Source organism: Lepidochelys kempii, chromosome 1 (assembly GCF_965140265.1).
Source record: "Lepidochelys kempii isolate rLepKem1 chromosome 1, rLepKem1.hap2, whole genome shotgun sequence".
NCBI lineage: Eukaryota > Metazoa > Chordata > Testudines > Cheloniidae > Lepidochelys > Lepidochelys kempii.
Genome location: NC_133256.1, coordinates 269,261,048 through 269,287,819, shown reverse-complemented (window position 1 = coordinate 269,287,819; position 26,772 = coordinate 269,261,048). Strand labels below are relative to the sequence as shown.

The following is a 26,772-nucleotide window of genomic DNA, read 5'->3' as shown; positions in this document are numbered from 1 at the left end:
CTCTACACTAGCTCTGGGTGGTGCTGTGCTGATGAATGCAGTGCTGTGGAAAACTTTGGCATTGACCACTCAAGAGCTGGCAGTGTGTTTGGTACCAACAGTCTTATCTGCACTGACAGTTCTACACACCAGCAGACTTAGCTGTAGGAACAGTACCAGAGTCTCCAATCCTGGACAGACTTAGAGGCAATCAGTAGATAGACAGGTCCCTCATGACTGATCAGAACCAGCCATAGATCTGCCTGAGAACAAGACACCTGAATGGGATGCCCCGCTTATGGAGGAGGATTTTGCTGCCTTTGCCTCCCAGGGAGCACAGCAGACAATCCTCATTGAAATATGACCCATCTCCACTGAGGATAGCACAGTGGGACATGGCTACACAATGGAGGAAGGAATCCTATCATTTTTCAGAGTTCAGAAGAGCACCATCAAGCTGGTCTACACGTCCCCACTCCCACAGTGCTCCTATCAACATTGGCTCTATTGGGGCCCCTTGAAATGTCAAACCATACGTCATAAAGTAGGCTTCCAAAATAAACAGATAAGTACTCTGATATTTGGGTATCTTTTATGAATACCCTTAAGTACACTCACCTGCAAGAAAAGTATACCTATCTAATTTCTTCAAATATTAATATTTCGTAGACCTGCCTGGTCTATTAAGTGAAATCTCTACCTATACACATTTGTGATTTTATTAAATTGACATGTTATGCTTGAGAGGTCATCTAGTCCAGTCCCCTGCACTCAAGGCAGGACTAGGTATTATCTAGACCATCCCTGACAGGTATTTGTCCAACCTGCTCTTAAAAATTCCCGATGATGGAGATTCCACAGCCTCCCTAGGCAATTTATTCCAGTGTTTAACCACTCTGACAGTTAAGTTTTTCCTAATGTCCAACCTAAACTGCCCTTGCTCCAATTTAAGCCCATTGCTTCTTGTCCTATCCTCAGAGGTTAAGAAGAACAATTTTTCTCCCTCCTCCTTGTAACAACCTTTTATGTACTTGAAAACTTATCCTGTCCCCTCTGTCTTCTCTGCTCTAGACTAAACAAACCCAATTTTTTTCAATCTTCCTTCATAAGTCATGTTTTCTAGACCTTTAATCATTTTTGTTGCTCTTCCCTGGACTTTCTCCAACTTGTCCACATCTTTCCTAAAATGTGGCGCCCAGAACTGCACACAATACTCCAGTTGAGGCCTAATCAGAGTAGAGGGGAAGAATTACTTCCCATGTCTTGCTTGCAATACTCCTGCTAATACATCCCAGAATGTTTGCTTTTTTTGCAAAAGTATTACACTCGTAACTCCTATTTAGCTTGTGATCCACTGTGACCCCCAGATCCCTTTCCACAGCACTCCTTCCTAGGCAGTCATTTCCCATATGGTAACACCTTGTCAAATAGAAGGATCTGATGATTATTCTGTATAATGTTTCTTTAAAACAAAAGCTATAATGAGGTTTCTTAAAGGACTGACCCATGTCTTTCAACCAGTTGATTCCCCTGTTCGGTAGGATCTCTGTCACACTAGCTGGCTTAATGGGTCCTCCCTTTGAGCCCATGGCTACCTCTCCATGAAGACTACCTTCCTAATGCGCCGTTGGCCAGAAGAATAGGAAATCCGGGCTCTTATGTGGAAGGCTCCTTCTTAAACAAGTAAAGGTTGCTGTGAGGTAGTATCTGAAATTCCTGCCTATGAATGTATCAGACTTCCATATTCATCCTGTTCTTCTGCCAGTTTCTCTTCCCAAACAGTGTTCTTCACTGAAAGCTGCTTGTGCTGATGTAGTTAGAGCATTGTCCTTTTGCCAACCTAGGATCTTGCCAAAGCTATTTGTCACATTCGCAGAAGATGAGGACAAACTCCTAGCCGTGCAGATGCTGTCGAAATGGGTTTTGGACTGCACAAGTGCCTGCTGTCTAAGAAATTCCCTTGGACACATTAAGTCTGATTCGACTCAAGCCCAGGTGACGACTGCTGCCACCTTGAACAATGTCCCCTTGACTGAAATTTATAGGGCATCAACTTGGAGTTCACTCCACTCCAAGCTTCTACCACCCTACGTCCATACCTTGGTGCAGGCCTCTGGATCAGATGCAAGCTTCAGAAGGGTGGTCCTCCAATCTATAGGTAGGACTCTTACCCACCTCCAGGAACAGGATACTGTGAGGACAATCACTCAAAAGAACAAGTTATTTACCTTACAGTAACTCTTATTCTTTAAGATGTGTTGACCATACAAATTCCATGACCCATCCTCTTTCCCTGCTAACTTGGGATTCTTCATTGGCAAAAGAACTGGGGTGTTGAGGCTTCCCCACCCCTTATACCCTCAGCACTGGGGGTCATGAGGGTATCCAGGGCCCAAGCACTGCTCCAAGACGTTGCTATTCAAAAGAATCCAATCTTGTGTGCACATGGTGCATGAGTCTGTGTGGACAACTCAGAACCATGGTAACTGTAAGGTAAACAACCATTCTTTTCTAACCTTTGGGTAAGTGAGTTTTGTAAATACCCTTAAACTTCAAATCTAGGCACATTCTCCCAAAGACTTCCTTTGTTTACTAAACATTCCAGGAGTAAACACTAAACTATTCTAAAACTATTAAGATTGTCTTGAGTAAGAACTTTTAATGAGTTTAAAATCTCTCTCCTTGTTAAGAGATGGGGAGGAGGGGAAAACTTCTATTTCTACCACAGAATAGTGTCGGATATAAAATTGAATAATTTCACTCCTGTCTTTAAACTGGCATTTTGATCAAAACAAGCTCTTTAAGAAACATAAGTGACTTATTTTTGTGAGAACTTGACTGTCATGGGTGCCACAATAGTTTTAAGGGACAGGGTTCTGATATTAAAAAAAAAAGTCAGTGGCATTGGGACAAACAATATAACTTGCGGAACACATTTACAAGGCTTTATGCTAGCTAATGGATAAGCATTCCATAATGAGCAAATCTGGTGACACAGCTGACCCTTTTAAGATCAGCATAGGGCTTCCTTCACCCTAAAAGTGCTGCCCAGCCACCTTGATCTTCTGCTAGTGGTTGGATATTCTAGTCCCCACTACTATGTTTGCAGCAGCATCTGCAGAGGGAACTTTTTTTTAACAATTTTAACAGGGCTCCAGGTACTTCTTTGTAAAGTTCTGGCCACTTATAAAAGCAGCTGGAAACATCTGCTCCTTTGAAACTAGCAATCTCTGAAGACAACCACTTGGGAATCACTAAACTAAGATAAACTTCAAATTCCTGATATCAACTCAGTTCAAAAGTTTGAAATTTATGTCTACAATATATTTAATTCTTGGACATAATTTCAAATTAAGATTTTTATAATGCCGCCTCTAATTGAAACTGAATCACTTTTTGAAGGGATTTTCTTTCATAAGGGCCATTTTGTAGAAAATCTCTAGTAAAAGAAGCCAGACAAACCAGAATGCTGACTGCCTGGGTGTTGGGAGACTTTCTTGTTCACAACTTAAATCTAAAAGCAAACTAAGTTCTTAAATGTGATTCAGTAATTGAGATTTTGAAATATGAAAACAGGACAAGTAATTTATGTAGATGTTGCAACAATACATCCTGTGTACACAGTATTCAGGCAACAGCTCTTAGTCCCTGAAACCCAATGTCACGACAAGTAAGATGAAAGCTAGCCTGCTTGACAGCATGTCAGGGGCGTCTTACCTAATAGTATCTCAAAACTGAAAGCATGTGGATTGCCTTTCTGTATAATTTAATCTAATTCTTTGTAAAGAATTCAAATTTTCACAAATAGAAGTGGCTTAAATGGGCAAAAAGCAGGAAACTCTAAACTGCCAACTCTAAACTGCCCTGTGTTTAGTAATATGTTTCCATTTTAGGAGACTTTTATATACTTACACACTACAATATTTAAGCAGAAAATCTTAGACTAGGACAACTGTCAATTTAAGAAATCGGGTATACTTAATAACATAGGGAGTAAAACTTAGGAAACATTAAGTTGCTATTGTGTAGTAGCAGTTTTCAAAACAGCGGCACCACCTGTCAGAGGCAAAAGCACAGACCATACTGTCCCTACGAAGATTGCCATCAGCACGGAAATCTTCTGTACAAAAACTTCTAAACAACCCTTGTCAGACTGTCCATGTTGAGTAAGGTTGCCAGTTGCCTCAGTACAGACAAATCAACCCTGACAAACTGATCACCACGGCACTGCAGGAGTTTCATTTTTCCAGGGACCTGGTGGTATGAGATCCCAGTAGTCCCCTCTACTTGGTACCAGTACCAAGTGCATCTCAAATCCCAGAATCAACAGCAGCACCAAGGCATTCACTTCCACTCTCCTGATCGGCTCCATGAATATCCAGCAGATCCTCAGATAGGATGTCCTCCTGGTTACTTTCTCTGTATTCTCACCATGGTTCCGCTGTCTACCAGTTGGGGACTTCCCAGATATACCCTTGCTCTGAGCCTCCACTCCTGTGGTATAACCAGCCAAGGGTTCCACCACCCCAGGGGCCATATTGGGATCCGTGGGCAGTCTACAGGCACCATACTTCCTATGTATCTATTGTCAACAACTCTGAGTCTGAGACACTGTCTTTTCTGAGGCTCTAAATACAGAGCCTCAGAACCTTGATGAAACTTTTGAGAACAGGAGACCAGACTAGCAGAGGAGGCCACACCGCAAACAAATCTCATCCTAATCCCCAGACGTGGTGATGCCCCCTCAACTGTCCATAGCAAACTATTTCAGACTCTTTCAGGATTTCACAAAGAGGGTGACAGACACTGCAGATCCCTCTCCCGGAGGTGAAGGACACCTGCCATAAGTTGTTGGACATACTGCACCATCCTCGAGGATTACCCTCCCAGTTAACTTGGTGCTTTTGGGTCCAGCTGAGGTAAGATGGCAAACACCAGCCTCAGTCACACCAACGTGAAAATGGGCCGACTAAAAACTACATACATGCCCATGGATACAGAATTATTTTTTTCACACGCTTCATGTAATTTCATCATTGTGCATGCAGTGAATTCCCATGGCCACCAACATCACACAAAATACCCCCCATAATATAGGGACTGGAAAAGACTTTACTACTTTGAAAGGCAGGCATACTTCTCAATAACCTTGTGCTTCAGAATCACAAATTACCAGGCGTTGGTGGCAAAATGTGACCACATGAATTATGCCAAACTTAATGCTTTTATTGACCACCTGCCAGGAGCACAATGAGAACAGTTTTAGGCCATCATTCATAAAGGGCAGTTAGTGGAGAGAACAGCACTCCAGACTGCACTAAATGCTGCAGATACAGCGGCCTGCTATGCATCACACCTTTCAGAGCTGCCAAAGAAGGTATAGACAACATTTGAGGGCTCCAAATTGTTTGCAGATAAGAGTGACGCATCACTCCATCCTCTCAAAGACTCCAGGGCCACACTGAAATACTTGAGGGTCTACACACTGGGACAGAAAAGAAAATTTAGTCCTCAGTCTTCTGACAAATTATGGCTGCCCCAGTACCTGCTGCAGCACTACTGTGAGCCACAACAAAAGAAGTCTACAGTGAGAGGTGAAAACAGTCAGCCTCTCAATCCTCTATCTCAGCCTTTCACCTCAAAATACCAATTTTGGTGCTCTGATCAAGGCCCTGAGAGACCACTCCCTAAAACAGCTGCAGCTCTCAAACTATTTGCATCCCTTTGAATGCTGCCTTGCTCTGTTCCTCCACACTGGGAAAACTACTGACTGATGGGTCTTGGAGACTATCTCCAATGGATTCTCTGTCCATTTCACCTCCTCCTCCTCCCCATCCCTCTTCAGGGACCCCTCTCCAGAGTGACTGTTAAGATGAGAAATAGGTTACTTGCTATGCCTGGGAGCCATAGAACCCATTCCGGTACACCTCCGAGGCAACTGCTTTTATTCCCAATGTATCCTAATTTCCCAAGAAAAGAGATTGAAGACCAATACTAGACCTCATAGCACTGAACAAATATGTGAAGGCACAAAAATTCATGATGGTCACGCTAGCCGCAAGAGATTTTTTTTTTTTAAATTTCTAAAACAAGGAGATTTTGGTTCTTGCTGTCTACCTCCAGGATTCCTATTTCCACATACCCATTTAACCATTCAAAAGACTATTCCTGAGGTTTACCCTAGGTCAGGACCATTACCAGTACAGAGTACTTTCTTTTGGCCTTTCATCAGCTTCCAGAGTATCTTCGAAGGTCCTCTCCATAGTAGCAGCTCATCTACACACCTGGGAATGGTGATTTACCCATACTTAGGCAGCTGTCTCCTCAGAACCCTCTCCTTTGAAGATGCCCTACAGGGAACTAAGGATGTATTCACAAAGTTGGGTCTACAAATCAGTGACCAAAAATCAACCTTAACTTCAGTACAATGCTTGGAGTTTATAGAGGCCAGTCTCTCCCCAACACAGATTTCACAGCCTGGCCACTCAGTTCAGGCCAGCCCACAAATGTCAGACATTGCCTTCAGCTTCTTGGGCATGTGGTGGCAGGCATGTTTGTAATATCTCATGCCAGACTACACATGAGGTGCCTACAGACATGACTCAATCTGTCCTACAGACCAGACACACCTCTGTCGACGCCCTCCAGGGTCACGCTCCCTGGAGTGGTGGAAAGACCCAACAAATGTCTGTACAGGAGTCTTATTCACGCACTCTCCCCCCCCCCCCAAAACACACACACACACACACACACACACTCTGCTTCTGACTAAGGACACATTCCTAAGAGGCTGGGGAGCACATCTGAACAATCTCAAGACTCAGGGCAAGTGGTCTCCCGTGGAGGCGACTCTCCATATTATCCTACTTGAATTCAGTGGTCAAATGTGTGCTCACTTTCTCCCACTGATCAGGGACACGCACACAAAAAACCATGACAGACAACAGCGTGCATGTACTCAAACCACCAAGGGGATGCCAAGTCATCCCCATTGTGCACAGAAATGCTAAAGCTATGGAATTGGTGCATTTGCCACAATGTTTTGATGTCAGTGGCTTACCTACTGGGAGTACAGAATACAACAGCAGACAGTCTGTTGCAAGTTCTCACATGACCACAAGTGGGAAATAAACACAACAGTACTCCACAGCATATTCTATCAATGGAGGACCCCAACGATGCTTATTCACTCATTATCTGAACAGGAAATGCCCACTCTATTGCTCCATAGCTGGACTGCGAAAACATTTTGTTAGGAGACTGTCTCCCATGGGACAAGGGCCTCCTATACTCCTTTCCCCATTCCCTCTGCTGCAGAAGGTCCTGATAAAAATAAAAAGAGAAAAAGCAAACATTATACTAATTGCTTCTACCTGGTTGAGACAGATATGGTACCTGTACCTGTCACAGCTTGTGATGTGTCCATCAATCCTTCAACCCACTCCTTAACTCCTCTCACAGGACAAACTCTCCATCCAACCTGCAGATACTCTGGCTCAAGTCTTGACTCCTTCATGATTCCAACACAGAGCTACTGCTCTGAGGAGGTACAGGAAATGCTACTAAACAGTAGAAAATTAGCTACCCACCTCACTTATCTGCAAAAGTGGGCAAGGTTTCAGGTTGGTGTGATTCCGAACAAATCACTGACATCTTCCGTCCTCCCCGTGATGTTGGACTGCATACTAGATCTCAAGAGGACAGAGCTATCTCTGTTTGCTCAAAGTAAACCTTGCGGTCATAATGGCTTTCCATCAACAGATAGGGGGAGACTCTGTTTTCACTCACCCAGCTACAAATAGATTCCTCAAGATTTTTCCAAACCAGACACCCCGTTCCAACATGGGATCTAAATGTAGTTTTAAAAAGCCTAACTAGACTGCCCTTTGAACCTGTGGCCACCTGCTTGATTACCTACCTGTCCATGGAGATGGCATTCCTAAGGGCTATCACCTCAGCAAGGAGAATAGGGGAGATTGCAGCACTAATGGCACACCCCACCCATCCTTCATGGTATTCTTTAAAGACTAGGTCACTCTTTGGCCATATTCAAAGTTCATCCCCAAGATGTCCTCATCTTTTCACATAAACCAACTCATTCACCTCCCCACCTTTTACCCAAAGCCTCACCATGACAACAGGGAGGCTATACTAGATACACTCAACATTAGGAGGACCGTGGCCTTTTATTTTGACAGGGCGAGGGCCTTTAGGAAATCACCAAAGCTCTTCCTCTTCATTGCAGAAAGGTCAAAAGGCTCTGCAATGTCAGCTCAGAAATTCTCCAAATCAGTCTTGAACTGTATTAACCATTGCTGTCATGCTTGCAATAGGTTATCTCCATCTGGAATCCAGACACATTCCATGAGATCAGTTTCCACATACATCCCTTCCTCAGGAATATTCCTATCATAAATTTGCAAGGCAGCAACTTGGGCATCTGCTCATATATCTGCAGAACACTATGCGATTGCTGGAGACTCTGCTTCCAATGCTATCTTCGACTCCACAGTGGTGTCATCCATAAAAGACTTGACTCTGAAGCTGCAACCTCCCATCAGAGATACTGCTTGGGAGTCACCTACAGTGGAGCACCCATAGGGACTCTACTCCAAGAAGAGGAAGTTATTCATCTTGTACAGCAACAAAGGCTCTTTGACATTTGTCCCTATGGGTGCTCCAAAACCTCCCCTCCTCCCCTCTACTTCAGATTTCTCAATGGAGACTTTGCAGCAGAGAGGGAACTAAGGGTGGTTTACCCATGCAGCGCTACTTAGCCTCAACACAAGGGAGGGAGAGCATATGTGTGGGCCAAACAGACACTGCTACCAAAGATCTCCAATCAGAAGTGCAGGGATTCAGACACACCTAAAGTGGAGCAACCATAGGGACACAATCTCAAAGAACCATCATTATTATGCAAGGTGAGTAACTTTCTTCTTCTCAGGCTCAAAAACTGAGTACTAAGTCTCCTTTCCTGTCTTATGGTGGAGCCAAAACCTTTTATCTTCAAGTCCTGGTAGTCTGACACACTGTGTGTCTCTGTTCTCTTCTTCTCTCTCCTCCACCCACCACCCCACTCCTGGGAAAGAATATTCTAGATTGCTGCTTAGTGTCAGTCCTCAGTTAGGACCTGCTGGCCTTAGAGCTTTAAATAGACTTGCTCCAAGAAGCAGATGCCAAAGATGGCATTGGAGTCAGGAAGGGATGACCTGCCAGCTGATGTTGCTCCAGTTTGAGACAGGAAAAACAGAAGCTATCTACTTTCTCTGAATAATTTGTTTTATATACTTTTGTCACATCCCTTCTTACTCGTTTCCTAAGGTAAATAATCCTATTTTTTCCCCCTTCACTTCATACTGCTTCTTGGAATCCCTCTATTTCTGCAATATTTTTGAGATGAGGTGACCAATACTGCAGGAGTTGCACCATGTGTGTATATATAAGGCATTATAAATTTACACTCAATCCTATTCCTTATGAATCCTAACACCACCTTTTTTTTTTACACTGCACCTAGAACCGAAGTCTTCATTGAGCTGTCTACAGTGACACTTAGGTTCCTTTCCTGTGTTTAATTTAGAACCTTCTAAAGAGTATGAGCACTTCAGTTTTTCCCCCTCCAGCGTGCATTATCTTGCATTTATCAACAGTGAATTTAAATGGTCATCCTGTTGCCCATTTGCCCAGTTTGCTTAGATCTCTCTGAAATTCCTCTATCCTTCCTGGTCCTGACTAATCTAAACTGAGTCATCTGCAAACTTTGCTACCACACAACTTGCTTGAATTTCCAGTTGATATAAATATATTGAACACTGGACCTAGTATGGAACCTGGAGGCACCCTGCTTGTTGTTAACCCTTTATTGGTGAAAACTGATCATTTAATTCTACTGTCTTGTTTTCTAGCGAAATCTTTTACCAATGCCTCAGGACTTGCACAAAAGGCTACTAAAAATCAGAACCTTTTTGGAAGTCTACATTTGTTAACCAGTTCCCCCATATCCATTACTTTACTGACATGATCAAAATTCTAAGATTGGTGAGACATGATTTTCCTTTGTAGAAACCATACTGATTAGATCGGGTGCATCATGATCTCCTAGGTGTTGGACTAATTAAAAATAGGAAAAATCCTATTTGCCAGGAACAGGTATAAGACTTACTGATCTGTAATTCCCTGGATCACCTCTAAAGCCTTTTTCCAGACTTTCCAATATAAAATGCAGCTCTCCTATAATATAGACTAAGTCATTTGCAGACTCAACCCTGAGTTGCTGGAAGATTTGACTAATACTGCTAAATGATTAAACTAATATGTTATTTTAAAACTTACTACTCTAAGCCAGCAGTTCTCAACCTGCAGCTTAATTAGCACACAGCTGCAGCCCACTTGTTTGCTAAAGGCCGTGGCTGCGCAGGTCCAGGTTACCAGCTGTCCAGTGCCGCAGGGTCCAGGCTGCCCAGCCAGGCAGGGCGGGTCAGGGTCACTGCCCAGCCCCTCATAGTGGGGCTACCACTGAGCCCCACATAATCTGGTTCAGTGTTGGGGCTGCCGTTGGGCCCCCTGCCCAGAGTTTCCCTCCTGGCCCTGCTTTGTGGAGGGATCTCTGGGTGGGAGGTGCATGGGGGGGGTAGAGGGGAGGAGTCTGTGGTTTTCAACCTGTGGCCCAGGTAACATGCACCCCACAATCATAAATAGGTTGAGAACCACTGCTCTAAGCAATTGAATACTTCCTACCGATTTTAACTGGTTTTGTAGAAAAGTCCCTGTACCTTTTGAGGTAGGGAGGAGCCATACTGATGTATTTGTAGTGAAGTGCGCTAAGCAACTCTGCCAGACTTCTGGAACCCAATTTAACATGGTCTGTCAGACTAGGGTGCTTTAGAATCGGGACAAAGTTGAAAAACAAGCAAGCAGAACAAATCAATTTACTTAGAGCTTTTCTGGGTCAGATGAAACATAACCTAACTATATACTAAAAAAGTTGTCAGTAGGGTAGCTTCTGGAATGACACAATTTTCTCAGTTCACTGAACCATTCTTGTTTTCTTTTTTCTGACTTTCTCAAATGACACCCACTGCCTATCATTTTTGTCTTGGTACAGTTAAAGAGAATCAACAGGTTTCCTTTATTTGCCTTAACTCTAGCCACACTCTCCATTAACTTTACTTCCAGTAAGCTGTCATTTTTACTACAGAATAGCTGGTTCTTTCAGGCTTTGGATTCTAGGAGCAGCAAGACAAGAACTTCTGGAGAGAATAAAAAATGAATACTTCTGATCTTGTACAATAAAGTTTAGAATTGACACATGCTAAAAAGGGTATGGTTAAAAATACAAGTGTGTTTCAGGCAATTTACTAAATTGCCAAGTTTTACTTATACACTAGGAGAGTAGACTGGTCAAATAAGAATGTCTGGGCCGCTGCACCTCAGCAGAACAACCAGAGAAATTCCATCTGAAGTTACAATAGACACAGGGACCTCCAATGAATTACATAAGGTGGTAAATATTCTGAATCTCTGCTGTATTGTTCAGTGGTATACAAAGAATTATTTAGTAAGTATGCTCAACAGATGGCTCACTGCTGTTTTCGTTGAGGGTATGACTACACGACAAGCCGCTACAGCAGGACAGATGTGGCGCTGCAGCTGCGCTGCTGTAGCGTAGACACTCACTACAATGACAGGGTTTTTCTATCACTAGTAAATCCAACCCCTCACGAGGTGGTAGCTAGGTCAGTGTTCTCAGACATCACTGGCTGGACTTCTACTTATGGAATGACGAATGACCCGTTAAAGGGGTTTCTGTTAGTTCTTTAGTTTTAATTTATTACTCAACCTCAGTAAATTATGCTTCTAATACTTTCATTTATTTCATTCTACTCACCTTAGCTTGCTGTGTCCATTTGGTTTCTTATTAATGTGTAAGCTTACAAGGAACATGGCAAATAAAATAACATTTAGGTCCAGATGCATATGTGAGTTAAGCTATTCTTTGTTCTCTGCACTTTGGTGCTAATATACTCTTGCACACCACCTTACGTCAGTAAAATCAGATCTGTACCTTCCTATTCCTATTAGGCCCACAAATTATTGAATACGCAAATTTGTTGCACCACAAGCATATTCAGATGCCAGAAAGTTTGGGGTCATTTTGAAGTAACATAATGGTGTCTAGGTAAAATTTCTCTGTGAACTAATATTCTACAGTATCTTCTAATAAAACTCTGTAATCCACTTCTATATGGCTTGTAACAACTCCATTACAAAAGCACAAGTCAGACTTCAGCTTTGAACTAAAAAAATTGATATGGTAACAGTCTTTTTTTTTTTTTTTTTTTCTTCGTAGGCTGGAGTAAAGGGAAAACTAGGCAGACTGCTGGGGATATTTGAGGTGAGCTATTTAAAAACAAAACAAAAAACCCCCACATACCTAACTACAGATGTGTTGACTGTGCAAGTAGATAGGCTGGTGAAACTGACATCTATGCAGTAGTACCAGATTAGAAGTTCTCTAAGAAAAGTTACTTGTTTTAATCTTCCAAAGTAGATTTAAACATGGTTGGAAAAGGAGGAGGGGAAATGGGCTTGTGCTGTTTTGCTTCTCTAATGTGTAGGGCCTGGAAAGCAGAATTTCCAACATCTTGAAGACTTTCTAGTGTTCTTTTCCCTATTTTCTGGGAAGAAATGTATGGATATCTGAAGAACTAATAAGTTTGACACTTGGAAACCAAAAAAGTGAAGCCAGACTGAGCAGGGAGAGGCTTTTTAATTCAGACTAAACATTTTGTTCAACACCCAACTTTCTAAAATAGCCAAAGATCTTAAGCCCAGAAAAGACCACCAGATTATCTGGTCTGACCACCAGTATATCACGGGTCACTGAACACTACCCAAGCACCTGCACACTAAAGCCCACTGGAACTAAACCAAAGTATTACTGCCGTTGTAAGACTTCTCTGTTGTATGCCACATAGAACAGGAGAGACTGAGGTGAACCAGTGCCTGAAGCCTCTGAAATCGGAGAATGAGACATCCAGGTGATTCTAGCAAGTGACTAGTCCCATGCTGCAGGGAAGGTGGTTGTGGGTTTGTTTGTTTGGGGGGGGGTGTAAACCAGAAAAACTAGTCACTGCTGGGTGGGGGGGCATTCCTTCCTAATATGAATATGGGCATCAGTTAGTTGTTGAGCAAGACCTGAGAGAATGGCTGATACCACCTTAGACCACTGGTCAGTACCATCCAGTGTCCCTTCTCCAGCTGTGGCCATCTCTGGTGCTTCATATGAAAGACCCCCCCCAAAAAAAAGTGGGGAAAACTCAGATTCAATACCTAGGCCTTTTAAGGTCTCTGAGAGCTTTCAGTCCATTTCCTTGGTTTTACTTTTGGCTTCAGGCAAGATAAGATTAAACATTCTTAGTATCTTGGAGATTTCATAAATCAATTCTAAAAATCAGGCAAAAAGAGAACAAATTCCTTTTCCCTTCAAGTGTGGGTGACAGAGACCCAATCTAGTCCACTTGAGTTACTTTTTAGCTTCTGGTGGTACAACTGCATCTTCCAGTTTCTGTGGTTTGACAATCACTATATATTTTTTTTTAAATGTTTCCCCTGATGCTTTGTGACAGACCCACACAAATGGGGGAACTGATACAAAGTAATGTCAAATGCTCACAAAGAATTGGGGAATAAAACCTCTAATTTTTTCTATAGTTATTTTAAATGTTGATTGCAACAGTAGCAGGCCAGACATTATGTTCTTTATTCCTTGAAAAGATTACCACATCAATAGTTTGAGACAAGTGGAGTCTTCCCCTGCTCCACAATCAAAGCAAACCTTGAGGTAGATGTGTTAATTATATCTCCCATATAAAAGCCTTTCCAGGTACTGTAAATAAATAGCTTATATTAACAATGCCAAAATAACTAAAATAGTTTATATGGTCCAATTTAATACATAATACAATATGCACCTGAAGCACCACTTAAGTGTGTGGTGGGATCTATTAAATGATGTCAGGCTGTCCGGGAAAAGGAATGCTATACAAAATAAAGGTGTTTACTGAAAAAGGCATGTTGAACACATTGCATTGACTGGCCACTGTATGAAAACCGTTTTATTAGGAGAAGGTGTTATGTATAAGCTAACAGATGCTGTCTGGCACAGGAAATTAAGTTATAAGGAAAGGTAGAGGTGAGTTACGTCTACTACAAAAGGTTCTAAAGTGATAATTTTACCATTATTTCATGGCTGAAATCTAACACATACACTTGAACTCATTGCCAGTATGAAAAATAAGTGGTGTGATCTTAAACTAAATTGGAGTAAGTAAAAAGATAGTCTCAGTATAGCATTGCTGCTTTAAAGAAAATTAATGTTTAGGATTACAGATTGTTAAAGAATAGATTAAAAATTACAAATCTTATTTTACATAGACCCTGAAAATAGTTCTCAATTTCCACCTTATTTATCTCCCCAAACTATGTCTCTCAGAGTCTGATTCTCAGATAGTAGCTTAGCTGATGACATAACACACCAGGAAGTGCAGTGAATGTAGCTCTATTTTAGATGGTTATGTCAACTGTTGCACAAGTGTCTGAACTGGAGTCTTAACAAGTGTTTAGAAACCTGTAGCTGCCTCAGAGGCAGACAAAGATAATATACCTGCATACTTCGATACCATGCAGAGCAGAAATTCCTTGAGAGAGCTGATAGTAAGCTGGGATGTATAGTACCGATGTTCAGAGTAACTCTTAGCCCAGTTAAACTACAAGTGCTTTTATTTTAATCCGGTTCTTGTCTGTTTTCCATATTGTGCACCAGTCAGTCCCATAGGCTGATCATACCCTGTTTCAAAATTTCCAGTCATGTGACTGTCAGACTTTATGTTGAACTGTTATGAATCATCAACAGATTAAAAACTAGAAATAAAATTAAAACAAATTCACTTGATTGTCAGATATTTAGTTTTAAGACATGAGTTAAAAGATACGGCTTCATATACCATCTGAGATAAAATATGGCTTCCGTGGCTAAATGATGTCTGAATACTCGCATTCCTAATTTTTTCTTTCAACTTTGAAAACCCAGATGGCTTGAAATTTTCTTCCTCCTTTGGATCGTAAATGGCAGTCCTAGTAGAGACATACTATTTTTCTATTTGGTGGTATGAAATACATCAAGGAGAGACACTCAGATTACAAAAGTTCTGAATCAAATATTAGGTGGAGTTTATCTACAGCAGCAATCTGCCAGTGAACAGACTTAAAAAAAAAAAAAAGGCATTTTATCCTACTCACAGGCTGAACAACAAACTTTGAATTAGCTAAAACATAAATGGCCCAGGGATACACCTCCATCTTTAGAAATAGCAAAAATCTGTCTCCCATACTTAAAATACCTCTTCCACGTTCCATGTCAAATGACACCAACAGAAGTTGGTCCAGTAAAAACTATTACCTCACCCACCTTGTTTCTCTAACATCTTTAACAGTATAATACTCTTACCCCTTGAGGAGGATACTGTGGAACTGATGGATTGATGCCCAAGTCACGTAGAGTGAGGCAGTGAGATTACTGCATCTGCCATATCTACTTTAGCTGTAGGTTTCCAGAAACCAATAATGTTGGAGATCAGCCTCATTGGTGAATATTTTCTCCAAGTTCAGCCACTGTTCGTGCGAGTGTCGCCATAGTATCCAAATATTTCAGAGGTAAACTAGATATGCATGAGATCCCTAATAGGTAGACTTTTTGGAAGCTTCTGTGCAGTTTTCTTCCTAAACTTGTAAAGGTTATATACACAAACTATCATTTCGGTACAAAATCTTACTCGGATAGGATTTGTGGCATGCCCTAAAGGTGGTCAGATTTGGATTAGCCTAATTGCAGGCAGCCTATTCCTGTGGATCCCCCCCCTCAATGGAGAACACCCAAGATTTTTTTTTTTTTTTGGTACCTCTATTCTTTGGTTGCTTCCACTTTATTGCTCAGATTGTTTCATAGTGTAGCCCTTGCATTTCTTTTAGGCTGCATCTAACACTATAGGACTCCTAGGCCTGGCTCCACTGCCGCTCAAGTTGATGTAAGTTATGTCGCTCAGGGATATGAAAAAATCACCCCCCAAGCAATGTAGCTTACATCGACCTAGCGCGGTGTCTGCACTGCGCTATGTCGGTTGGAGATGCTCAAGGAGGTGGAGCACTTAAGTCAACAGGAGAGCGCTCTGCCATGAACTTATCACATCTTCACGAAACCTGCTAAATCAGTGCTTCTGCATTGATCGCAGCGGTACCAATTTAGCGTGCAGATCTAGGTAACACAGCTGTACCATGTCTGTCTAGTTACTCATCCCTTATTTGGCTCTTCAGCTGGAGGCCTGGCCACACCTTAAACAGCTTCACTCCCCCTAGGTAACTGACTTCAGTTTTAGGGCACATTGGATGGAGCTCCTTACCAGCTAATATAGTTAACTTTTTAAATCAAAGGCAGTTTGTGATGCCTCATCTCTAAAGCAAGGCTAGAAGGTAAGGAACTAGCCACTAAGTACAACCTCTTTTAGGAGAAGAGTTTAAAGCTAGGAGTTAAGCTACATATTTGAATGGTTTGTTAGGTTGTTTTTGGGCAGGCATGCTGGACACCAGTGGTAAAGCAATAAAAGATGCCTACACTGTGAGGACTAAGTTGACTGAATTGCAGAAGTTCCCTCTACCACTGTTGCGGTTACATGGCTAACTACACCTTTTCCCCCCCTTTTTAGTCTGAGTTTACCCACTTTAGGTGTTTGGTCTCTTGTCCTTATCTGTCCCTGTGTGGAATTTCTCAATTCTTCTACCCTTAGACTGGGATCTGGGTACACTACTTGCTTATTAGCCTGCAGCTCTAACAGGGTTTTAGGAATTTATGACTGTGATGTTGACCAACAACCTTCTTAGAATGTTATTTAGTAATTAGAACAAAACATTAAACTATTTAAAACAGCCTACATGTGCACAGTTAGGGCATGTCTACACGAGACAGTACTGCATGGCAATCTAATACACTGTAGATGCACACCTCTGCTTGCCACACAGTAACATCCAGTGTAGATAAGTTAGAAGTCTCATATGTCACTACATACCAAGTTAGATGGTTGAGTTTTGTTCCAGTCGCCAACTTAAAAATTCCCCGACAAACCCTCCTGTCTCTGATGCTCAATCTGTTTCTCTATTCTCCCTTGTCAAAACTGGCTTTGGAGCTCCCCAAAGAGCAGCCGTTAACAGTACTTACTTTGATATCGTCCATGAGTTACCCATAATTGTAAGGTGTTAGAGCCTCTTTCCTTCTTCCCTAGTCACCCTTCTAATAGGTTAGTGGGGGGTCTGCTAACCAGTCAGACCTCCAGGGTGAACACAGCATTCTGTTACATAGTAAGTCACCTGTGTTCCCTCTAAGCTGTGCAGTTGGGCGGCCGCCCAGGAGTGATTCAAGTGCTGCGCACTTGATTAGCAGAGCTGTGCACATCCGGTAGCTGTGTGTTCAGGTGCTCCTCCCCCCAGCTGCTTTGCAGCCACATTGCTCTTGCAGCTGCTCCTGGGACCCTCCTGCTGGCTGTGCAGGGAGGGGTGGAGTGGGGAAAGGGGGTGCTGATGGCAGGGTATTCCCCCTGTCCCCACCCCATACCCCATCTCTGCAGAGCAGGGGAGGGGGGACATGGCTCAGGATAGGAGCAGGAGAGCCTCCAGTGAGTGCCTTAAGGAGACAGCACACAGTGTCTCAAACTTCCCCAGCAGCCAGCACACCCAGTCTGTGTCACACTCACCTCCCAGTACATACTTATGGTATTGTTGTTGTTACTACTTGGTACTTCCTGCAATGCACATATATTCTCTGTAATTTTATTCTTTCCAAGTGTGTTGTTTTAGTGTTTTGACTGGTCTATGCATTTTCATAGCTTTTATTTCTTACACTTAAATTTAATTTTTAGTGAGTTCTAAAATGCTTAACCTGTGCTGGCTGGAGTAATTATCCCTATGATAACTTAAAAAAAAATTAATCTAGGTTTTTTGTTTCTACTGGTAGCACACATCTGCACATTATCTTGGTGTACATAAAAATTATTCCACACGGGTGAAAAAAATTAGAGGGCGCATTAAGTCATACCCTGCTATTGGCAGATCTAGATACAGTATTAATTATTAGAGTACTCAGTCTTGCTCATGAATCTAGGATACTTACCCTTGTCAATTTCACCTATGCTGAGTGAAATTCTATAGTCTCCATTATGCGTGTGGTCAGACTAGATGATCATGATGGTCCTTTGTGGACTCTCTCCTAGGTGTAGATGTTTGAGAGTTAAGTAAATGAATATCATCCAGTTTTCACACCATAGCATCCACTATGCTTTCAATTTTGATTCTATTCAATACTAGGGGTGGCTTTCCTGTTTGATGGGAAAATGGAAGTTTAAATACTCTTGTGTTTCTTACTGCAATAGTAAGACTTATGAAGGATTTTATAACCATATCAAATATAGTAAATAAGAGTTGGTTTTGTTGTCTAGCAGATACATTGCACACTTTAATCTAAGGTAAATTTAAGAATATGAATTTTAAAAAGTGTATGTCTTTTTAAAAATAACTTCTAAATTACTGTGAATTGAAATGTGTGTTTCTAACATTCAAGCAGAACCAAGACCGGAAGCATAGAACTTACGTTTATGTTCTTACGGTGACTGAAATATTGGAAGACTGGGAGGATTCAGTTAATATAGGCAAGTTTTGTTTTTATCCTTGCTATGTGCTAACTTTAAGTGTATTTTATTTTCTGGAACCTACAACAATGGATTCTTTTCTAAATCTGGAGAGAACCCTAATCTGTGGCAAAACTGAAATGATTGTAAATGGTTTTTCCTCAGCTGTACAAAACTTAACCTTCAAATATAATGTAGAAGTAACACAATCTAGGAAGTAGGCCTTGTAAAGCAATAAGATGGGGGAAAACAGCAACTTTTTTAGACCTAATTGGAACTCCTAGTTGTCTAGTCATAATTAGTCTAGTCTTAATTGCAAGTGTTCAGAAAATGGGTGTGTTTTATGGAAAACTATTTGTAGCGGATTTTTGCTTTTTGTTGAAAAATTTTCAATTTCTTTCCAGAAAACAGAAAGAAAGATGTATTGATTTCCATAAGAAAACAATAAAAAGGCCATTATCAAACTTTAATGAAAAACTTTGACTAGCTTTTAGTCAAACTTATACTTCATCACTTCCCTAGCTCTTGAGCAATGCCAGTATTAGTCAAAAGTAAGGATAAGATTAGATCATGGAAGTCACAGGTTCCGTAACTTTGAGACCTCTGTGACATTTTCCACTTCAGGCTCAGGGCGGCAGGGCCAGAGCTCTCAGCCAGCAGTGGGGTACTTGGAGCCACTGGCTCCCCCTCCCACAGTGGGGCCTGGGCTCTCTTCCCCCTGCTTGGGCTCTGGTCTCACACACCTCTCCCCCCAATTATTTTTAGTAAAAGTCACGGACAGGTCGCAGGCTTCTGTGAATTTTTGTTTGCCTACAACCTGTCTGTGACTTTTACTAAAAAAACCGTGAGAAAATTTTAACCTTAGACACAAGTTATGTTTACTGGCTAAAGCCTGCTAAGTTTAGAGGCATAGAGTATCTAGTCCAGTGGTTCTCAACCCATTTACCATTGTGGGCTGCATATGCAGTTCCCTGTATTATGTGGGCTGAATTCACACAATGTATACTACCTGTATGGCCCTGAGGCCATCATATGGGCTGCAGCTCTGTGCTGATTGGACAGTAGGCGGCCCGTAGATTGAGAACCACTGATGTAGTCAGTCTAGTTAAACAGCATTTTTTTGAAATGTATCACATGACTCTACCCTTTTGCTAAAGTTAATCAGTTACAGAGATCCCTAACTATTTAGTCTGCCTTCCATATGGCTTTACCTAAATATTAACATGTTGCACTCATTGAGCAGTATGTTGGTCAGTTATCTGATGGATCACAAAGGAATCTGCACCAAAACAGTATCCTTGGTTGGTTGGTTGGCTTTTCCATTTCAGGAACTGAACTTTAACAGAATACAATAAATTATAGTTTGTGTTTTTGTTTTTTTTTCCCCCATCAAGTGGTATGTCAGTCATGACTGTGTCCCTTTAAAAGAATGTTTTAAAAATTACAATAGCAGCACAATATATGTAATGCAAGTTGTACAGAAAATGAAAATGGAATTAACAGATTTTTCATGTTTTCAGTGCAGAAATAACTCCTTTAAAAAAAAAAAACACCTTAGTGCAAGGGTCCCCAAACTGTGATAACTGTATCCCCAGGGATATGGAAGTCATCTCTGAGGGGTATGTGGGAGAAATTGTGCAATGGTGGATTTTATTTATTGCATTTTCATAGTAGGCTACTCAAATGAAGCTTTAAAACGCTGAACATTTGTTATATAAAATATGGTAGTTTAATTTACTTCAAGATATACCAATGAAAACACAGATGCTGACGTACAGAGACCTCACCTCCAATCACTATACAGTGCGGGTTCAGTTGCCCAACAACTGTCCAGTGTACTGAGCTCAGAATTTAAAGGGTTTTTTCAGTACTATACATTACACTATAACTATATCTGTACGTAACAGTGAAATATGGACAGATGGCTTAAGACAGTGGGATAGGGGTATGCAGGCAGCTAGTAGATCTGGAATAGGGTACACAAAAGTTTGGGAACCTCCGCTTTAGTGCGTTATGGTACTTTCTGGATCATTAAAGGTGTCACAATCATGTGTTTTGTGGTATCAAATAAGATTGTATAGGTTAAAATGAATACTAGAGTTTGTTTCATTTTGGGATACCCTTCATGAACCAGGAAGGAACACATTGATTTCAGGATACAGTAGCAACATTTTTGCAGTTTTAGTGGAAGAGGATTGGGCTTGTGGTTCGAGTCTGGTATACAAACATCTTCAAATACAAATGGTAAAGAAATACTGACAACTTTTGTCAATATATTTGAAAAACAAAATGGAATAACTTATACTTAACTAATTCAGATATTTTTAAAATATTCGTTAAAGGACACACTTCTTAACAGCTGTGCTTTAGATGGCTTCAATTAGTCTGATCAGCGGAGACATGAGGTTTAAGAGCATTTTAGCAACTTAAAGGGGTTGCTTCGGCAAACTTCCAGGTTGCTCTGTTCTCATTGGCTGGAGGTATTCCTCAGGAGTTGCCTGTTTTTCCTTATCAGTTACCAATGCCTGGAGTTCTGCTACTAATCGATCGTCTGACAAATGTCCGATGTTAAACTTACTACCCCTCTATCATCTTGAAGAAGGCAGATTAATATTGCATCATCATAATAATAATGAATAATGTTCCCTCTGGTATGTTTAAAGTGAAATAGCTATTCCAGAATAACTTCAGGCATGAACACTTAAAGTGGATTATGCTACTTTGGAAAAAGGCACTGCTTTCATAAGTGTTCACACACAGTTATTCAGGAGGAGTTTGTGTATACATGCCCTATGCCATAAAGAAGCCAACCATGAATCTGTTCCTGTTCCCAGCCATTAGGACTAGATGTCTTTGTTTTAAAGAGCATGGATTCTGCATAAACTGATCTACTGGATAGAGTAGGTATAGGACCTCTGCAAAAGAGACCCTGTGTCTAAAACGTTTTGTTAGCATCTATTTAGTTTCAATGAACAAGATAAATTTGACTAAATCTTTGTTGTCCAACTTGCTCTTGATGTCACTTTCCCATTCTCCAGTTGTCAGTCTAGCAGAGCACAGACACCCTGGATTTCCAATGTAAAGAAACAAGGGAAAACGAACCTTTTAGAACTCTATACCCTAAAGAGGGGGAGGCACAAAGACCACCTTTCCTCTGCTCAGCTGTTACTCCTGTGTTACATGCTACCCCCACTTACACTTGTGGGGAGGATGCATGATCTTAATTCAGTTCGTATTTTTGCTTTGCACTTTTAAGTTTTTGGACCTGGAGTTTTTGGAACTGGCTGTTGTAGCTGAACTGCTATTGAAACTTGTTTGTAACATATTTTTCTTTGATTGTAAATTACTCCTTCAGGAAGGAAAAGAGAATGGTTTAAAGTAGAAGATGCTATCAAGGTTCTCCAGTGTCATAAGCCTGTTCATGCGGAATACCTGGAAAAACTGAAACTGGGCTGCTCCCCAACCAATGGGAATTCTGTGGTCCCCAGTCTTCCTGATAACAACTCCTTATATGTCACTTCTGCACAGACTTCTGGGTTGCCCTCTACTGTGAGATAAAAATTTGGATTACCTTTTTACTCAAGCGCCATCACAAGGTGGGGGGTGGGGGAATGTCTGTGTTCACATGCAGACACCTTTGACTGTCAGTCCTCAGCAAAATGTGTGAATACATCATAACATTGACACTGACTTTTTCCCTTTTAGCAATGTAAAATAGTATTTCAGCAAACTAAAGCCATATATGGATCTTTTTAAGATGCCTTAACTGGCCATTTTTTAAAAACTATCAATATATAAATTTACACATCTGCTAAAATAGTGAACATCTGGGTTAAGTGGAGCTTATTCCAGATTTTGGTTTAAATGTTTTTAGTCAGGTAGTCTTAAAAAAAAAAAAAAAAATTTAAAAAAAAGTTTAGTAGGAAAATTCTTGAACAAATGGCAGTGACATTTCTCTTAAACTTCCACTCAAAGTGTACAATTAAAGTGCTAGATGACCTCTAAAATACTACCACTATCTGGGAAACTGAGCATGCTATTCAGCTTAGATTACATAAGCATGACTACAATAAAGCACTAAATACATCCAGCCAATCACAGAAAAGGATTCAGTCATCAAGCAATGTTTTCCCCCGTTACCTGGACCTATGGAAACTTAACATACAAAATGTAGTCAGTTTGAGCAAAGATTCGGAAAAGAGGCTCAACCGTTGATGCTCTGTTGCTACAATTCCGAAAGCTGTTCTAAGACTTTTTTTTGTAGTACTTGGCCAAATACGCAAGAAATTCATAATTGTAGAAAGAGGTACATGAAAACTGAAAACATGCTGCTGATCTCCCTTCCCCCTCCTCCAATGATTAAGTGTTGCCTTCCTCTGATATCCTAGCATTCATTTTGCTGATGATGCGATCCCATAGTTTTCTAGGATTGTTCAATTAGTAAAGAAATAGCATCAGTTTCTTCCAGTTTTGTGTCTCTTGTAGCTTCTGTGGCATATAAGACTAAAGTACAGGGTTTGGAAGAAAATTATACCTATAAGGGAACAACCTGGCTAGGTCTAAGTCTGTTAGCAAACTAGTGATCAAGAGGAAATGGCACTTTGGACTAGGAGCAGAAAGGGCTGGTGTTAACGTTTCAGATGTACCAAAATTTTTGTTACCTTATTAATGACTGTGCTGGATATCTCAATTAAAGTTGTAATATTCAGAAATATTTTTGATCATTCAAAATAACTGTTTTTGCTCTCTGAAGTGAAAGTAGAGCTAATGCTACAACTTAGCTGGAATAAACTTGGGACAGCATCCTGTCATAATTACCATTTTCCCCCCTGTACCTGTCAACCAAAAAAGGATGGAAACTGAACATGGGTCCCAAACATGTTCTTGCCACTGTGCCATTAAGACAGTTTTCTGCAAAGAATGCCATCTAGCTCATGCAGATACTTAACTTTTGGAATTTGTAGGATCTAAATATTAATTCCATCACCGCCTCTTTCTGGGCAGCAAGCCAAAACTGAGGTTGTGGTAAACGTGTCTTGTGAAGGTTGTTTTGGGTAAACTCATTCTTTTACATAGCATTTGAATCCTTTGTAAATAGTCCAACTGGTAAATAGTGAGTGTAAAATGAAAAGTAAATGTAATTTAAACATTTTGTTACTCAATACACAACTTCTACTTTTTTAGCACAAATTGTGTACAATGCTGCTATAAATTAAACTTTTGCGTGCTGTTACACTTTTTTAGGAAAATATTGGTGCCACAAGTGATCCTTTTTGAAAAATGAGATCTTTGTGCCATATATAAATGCATTTAAACCATGGATAGTAATGTTTTAGAGGTTTCACCTCATGTAAACTGCTCTTTGAAGAGGCCATAAGTACTACTGATTAGAGATGGCCCTGAACATGAGCCACAAAACAGAAGCCACCTGAACTTTGAGGTGGGGTGTTTTTTAAATTGCTAGATTAGCACTAGCCCTATGGTTCTAGTTCCAGGTCACTTCTAAAACGGGAAGAGCAGGCAGGTCTTTTATTTATAGTTCAGATGCACCACAAAATGGTGGAATCATCATGAACAGTTGATCTCATGAGACTTCAGGTATTTGAGGGCCAAAATCTCAACAATTCATGAGATTTTAAACCCATTTTAATTCTTCTGATCTAAATACCACCAACATTGCCTAGCTTTTGTCCTGACTGAAGGGCTTACAAAATTGGAGAGACTTACTAACTAAAACATCTAGAGAGCTGAAGTCAGGTGCTTTGAAAAGAAGGTCTAATGTACTATGACAGAGAATGGTTTAATGGTAATAGAAATGTCATTAAGTTGATCTAGTCTGCCTATTTGAAACAGTGAACCATTTAATGTTTCAGTCATGTACATGGACACTCATTTTTGTGCAGTAGTCATTAACACACTAAACTGAGCTCATAACTATTAGCCTTTTGAGAAGTTGCTTTTGATTGTACAAAATCCATGAAACTACATACAAAAGTCCAAAGTAGTTACTTGGCTTCTAGTTCATAACTGCTTCTATCTCAAAACCATTTCAGACTCCTGGAATTAAAAGAAAATCCATACTTGTATAAGATATTAGTGGTAATGCATGATCTTTCTTTGTAGCTCTCTGTATTTGATAATGGTGTAAAAATGTACAGAATTGCTGTTGCTAACAAACTGTTGATTGCCTATAAATATTTTAATATTTTGGTTGCACACATTTGGACTGTTAATAGTGCCACTTGAATTCTTAAATGCCATTCATTGTACAGATCTCTTCAGTCTCTATGCAGCTTTCAAAATGAAGCCCCATATTGTTCAATTTGATTTCCTATGCTTTTCTATTCACAGAATTTTGCAGTATGTGACCGTAAAGGTAAACGGACAATACTGTGCAGGCTGTTTTAAGTATGCTACAGGAAACTATTCTAGCAAATTCCTTTTGTATGTTTGAGTCTTTTAAGAGTCAGTGAACACTAAAGTTAAATTCTACAGAAATGGATGGTGTAAAACTTGGGATAAGACAGATAAAATTTTGCATCAGTTCCTGCTGTCAAGATTAAATATAGAAGCATGTTGCTGCTAGCAGTTTCCTCACATTCTTACAAAGGCTTCCAGTTTGGTTTATGAAGTAAACTAGTGGTGGTTTTATGACTTACTGTGGTGCATTATTTGTGCAAATAGGACTGAATTTACATTTTTAATCCCCCCTCCAAAAAAAAAAAAAGTGAGCTGCTGGCAGCTCTGAGGCTTGCCTGGCTATGTGAACAGAAAAAGGAATCTGATTTGCACCAATGGTTTTCCTGTAGCAGCCATGGTTTGGGATAATCATGACCTAAGATAAAATAGATGTGATAGGTATTGCCAATGGAAATAGCTTCAGCTCCACCTGAAGTGGAAGTTTTGTTACAATAAATACCTACTTGAAAATGGATGTTTTAACACTGCAAAAGTATCAAGTGTATTGCACAGAGGCTGTTAAAATGAAAAGCATAGATTGGTGATTCATTGCACATTAACTTTGCCCAAAGTTGGCCTATTGACAAGTCACTGTGGAGAAAATCAAAAGGAAAAATCTAGTTGGTCTGTTTATCAACTGGGTTCTCAGAAGAGAATTTGAAGAAAACCCCCCTAATTTAAGTTGTAAACATTTTGAACTGCTTGCATGGATTTTCTTTAAAGATTGATGTAAGAATTTTGACTTTTTATATTTGAGATAAATATCAAAATAAAACCTGAACTAGTGCTGTGGGTGTCATCTTTTGGTAGGCACTAGTTTTACCAGTGATGGCAAAGTGCTGATATATAATGCTTATGCCCACCTGAAAAGGGTTTAAGGCCTACTTAAATATAGCTCCATCAAGAATCTTTATAACCTTGGTTAGCCCTCTCCATGCTCCAGTTCAGACATGGTAAATGTGGCCTAAAACTGACAGTCATGCACATGTGTTCTTGTTGTGTTCTGAATAGTCCAGGTAATAGTGTGGGTGTGCAAATGTAATTGAGAAATAAAACTCTGCTTCTACAGATCTGTGCTGTAGGAGTTGTCTAGCCACAAACCTTTTTAAACAGAACTTGGCTGAGTTAAGCTGTTTTAATTTTTCAGGTCACCTATTTAATTGCTAGGGTGTGTAAATGTTCAAGACCTCTGCTCCAGCCAGATCAGTCATATTCCTTACTCCTGTCTACTATGTAGACATTTGTTGACAAGCCAAACTAGTGCTACTGTTTAGGACTTTTGTAGGAAAAGCAGTTTTGAAGTTTCCTTTTTGTCTTTTAGTGCCAGCTTTGGAGGGCAGGTTCTCTTCCCCCATCATGGCATGTGTTCCCATGTTGAGAGAGGGAATCTTAACTAAGCTTCATACTCATTCATTCTCCCATATGATAAATGTCTCATGTAGGACACCCAGCAAACAGCAATGCTACTTTCTGAGAGAGCCATGGAGGCTAGCACCAAAACATTTCACTCTTTTCCTGCAGGAAGGCCCTAGGCTAAAAGGAATAGTGTTGGAGAACATCTAGAAAGGTCACAGCCATTTGCAGAGGCTGAGGTTCAAGC

The 26,772-nt window shown here is 40.7% G+C and overlaps 1 protein-coding gene across 6 annotated transcripts in view; it reads left to right on the top strand.

Moving 5' to 3' along the window:
- Positions 1 to 25,958, top strand: part of NUDT4 (nudix hydrolase 4) — a 53,482-nt gene extending 27,524 nt beyond the window's left edge. Inside the window, exons 3-5 of one of the 6 annotated variants that reach the window (XM_073327555.1) lie at positions 12,332 to 12,376; positions 18,650 to 18,738; positions 22,073 to 25,958. In XM_073327555.1, the coding sequence (XP_073183656.1) occupies positions 12,332 to 12,376; positions 18,650 to 18,738; positions 22,073 to 22,271 (333 nt within the window). In that variant the 3' untranslated portion in view covers positions 22,272 to 25,958. Of the gene's footprint in view, positions 1 to 12,331; positions 12,377 to 18,646; positions 18,739 to 22,068 lie in introns of all 6 variants that reach the window. The other 5 variants (XM_073327553.1, XM_073327552.1, XM_073327554.1 and 2 more) reach the window with 5 other exon arrangements.
- Positions 25,959 to 26,772: the final 814 nt, after the last annotated feature.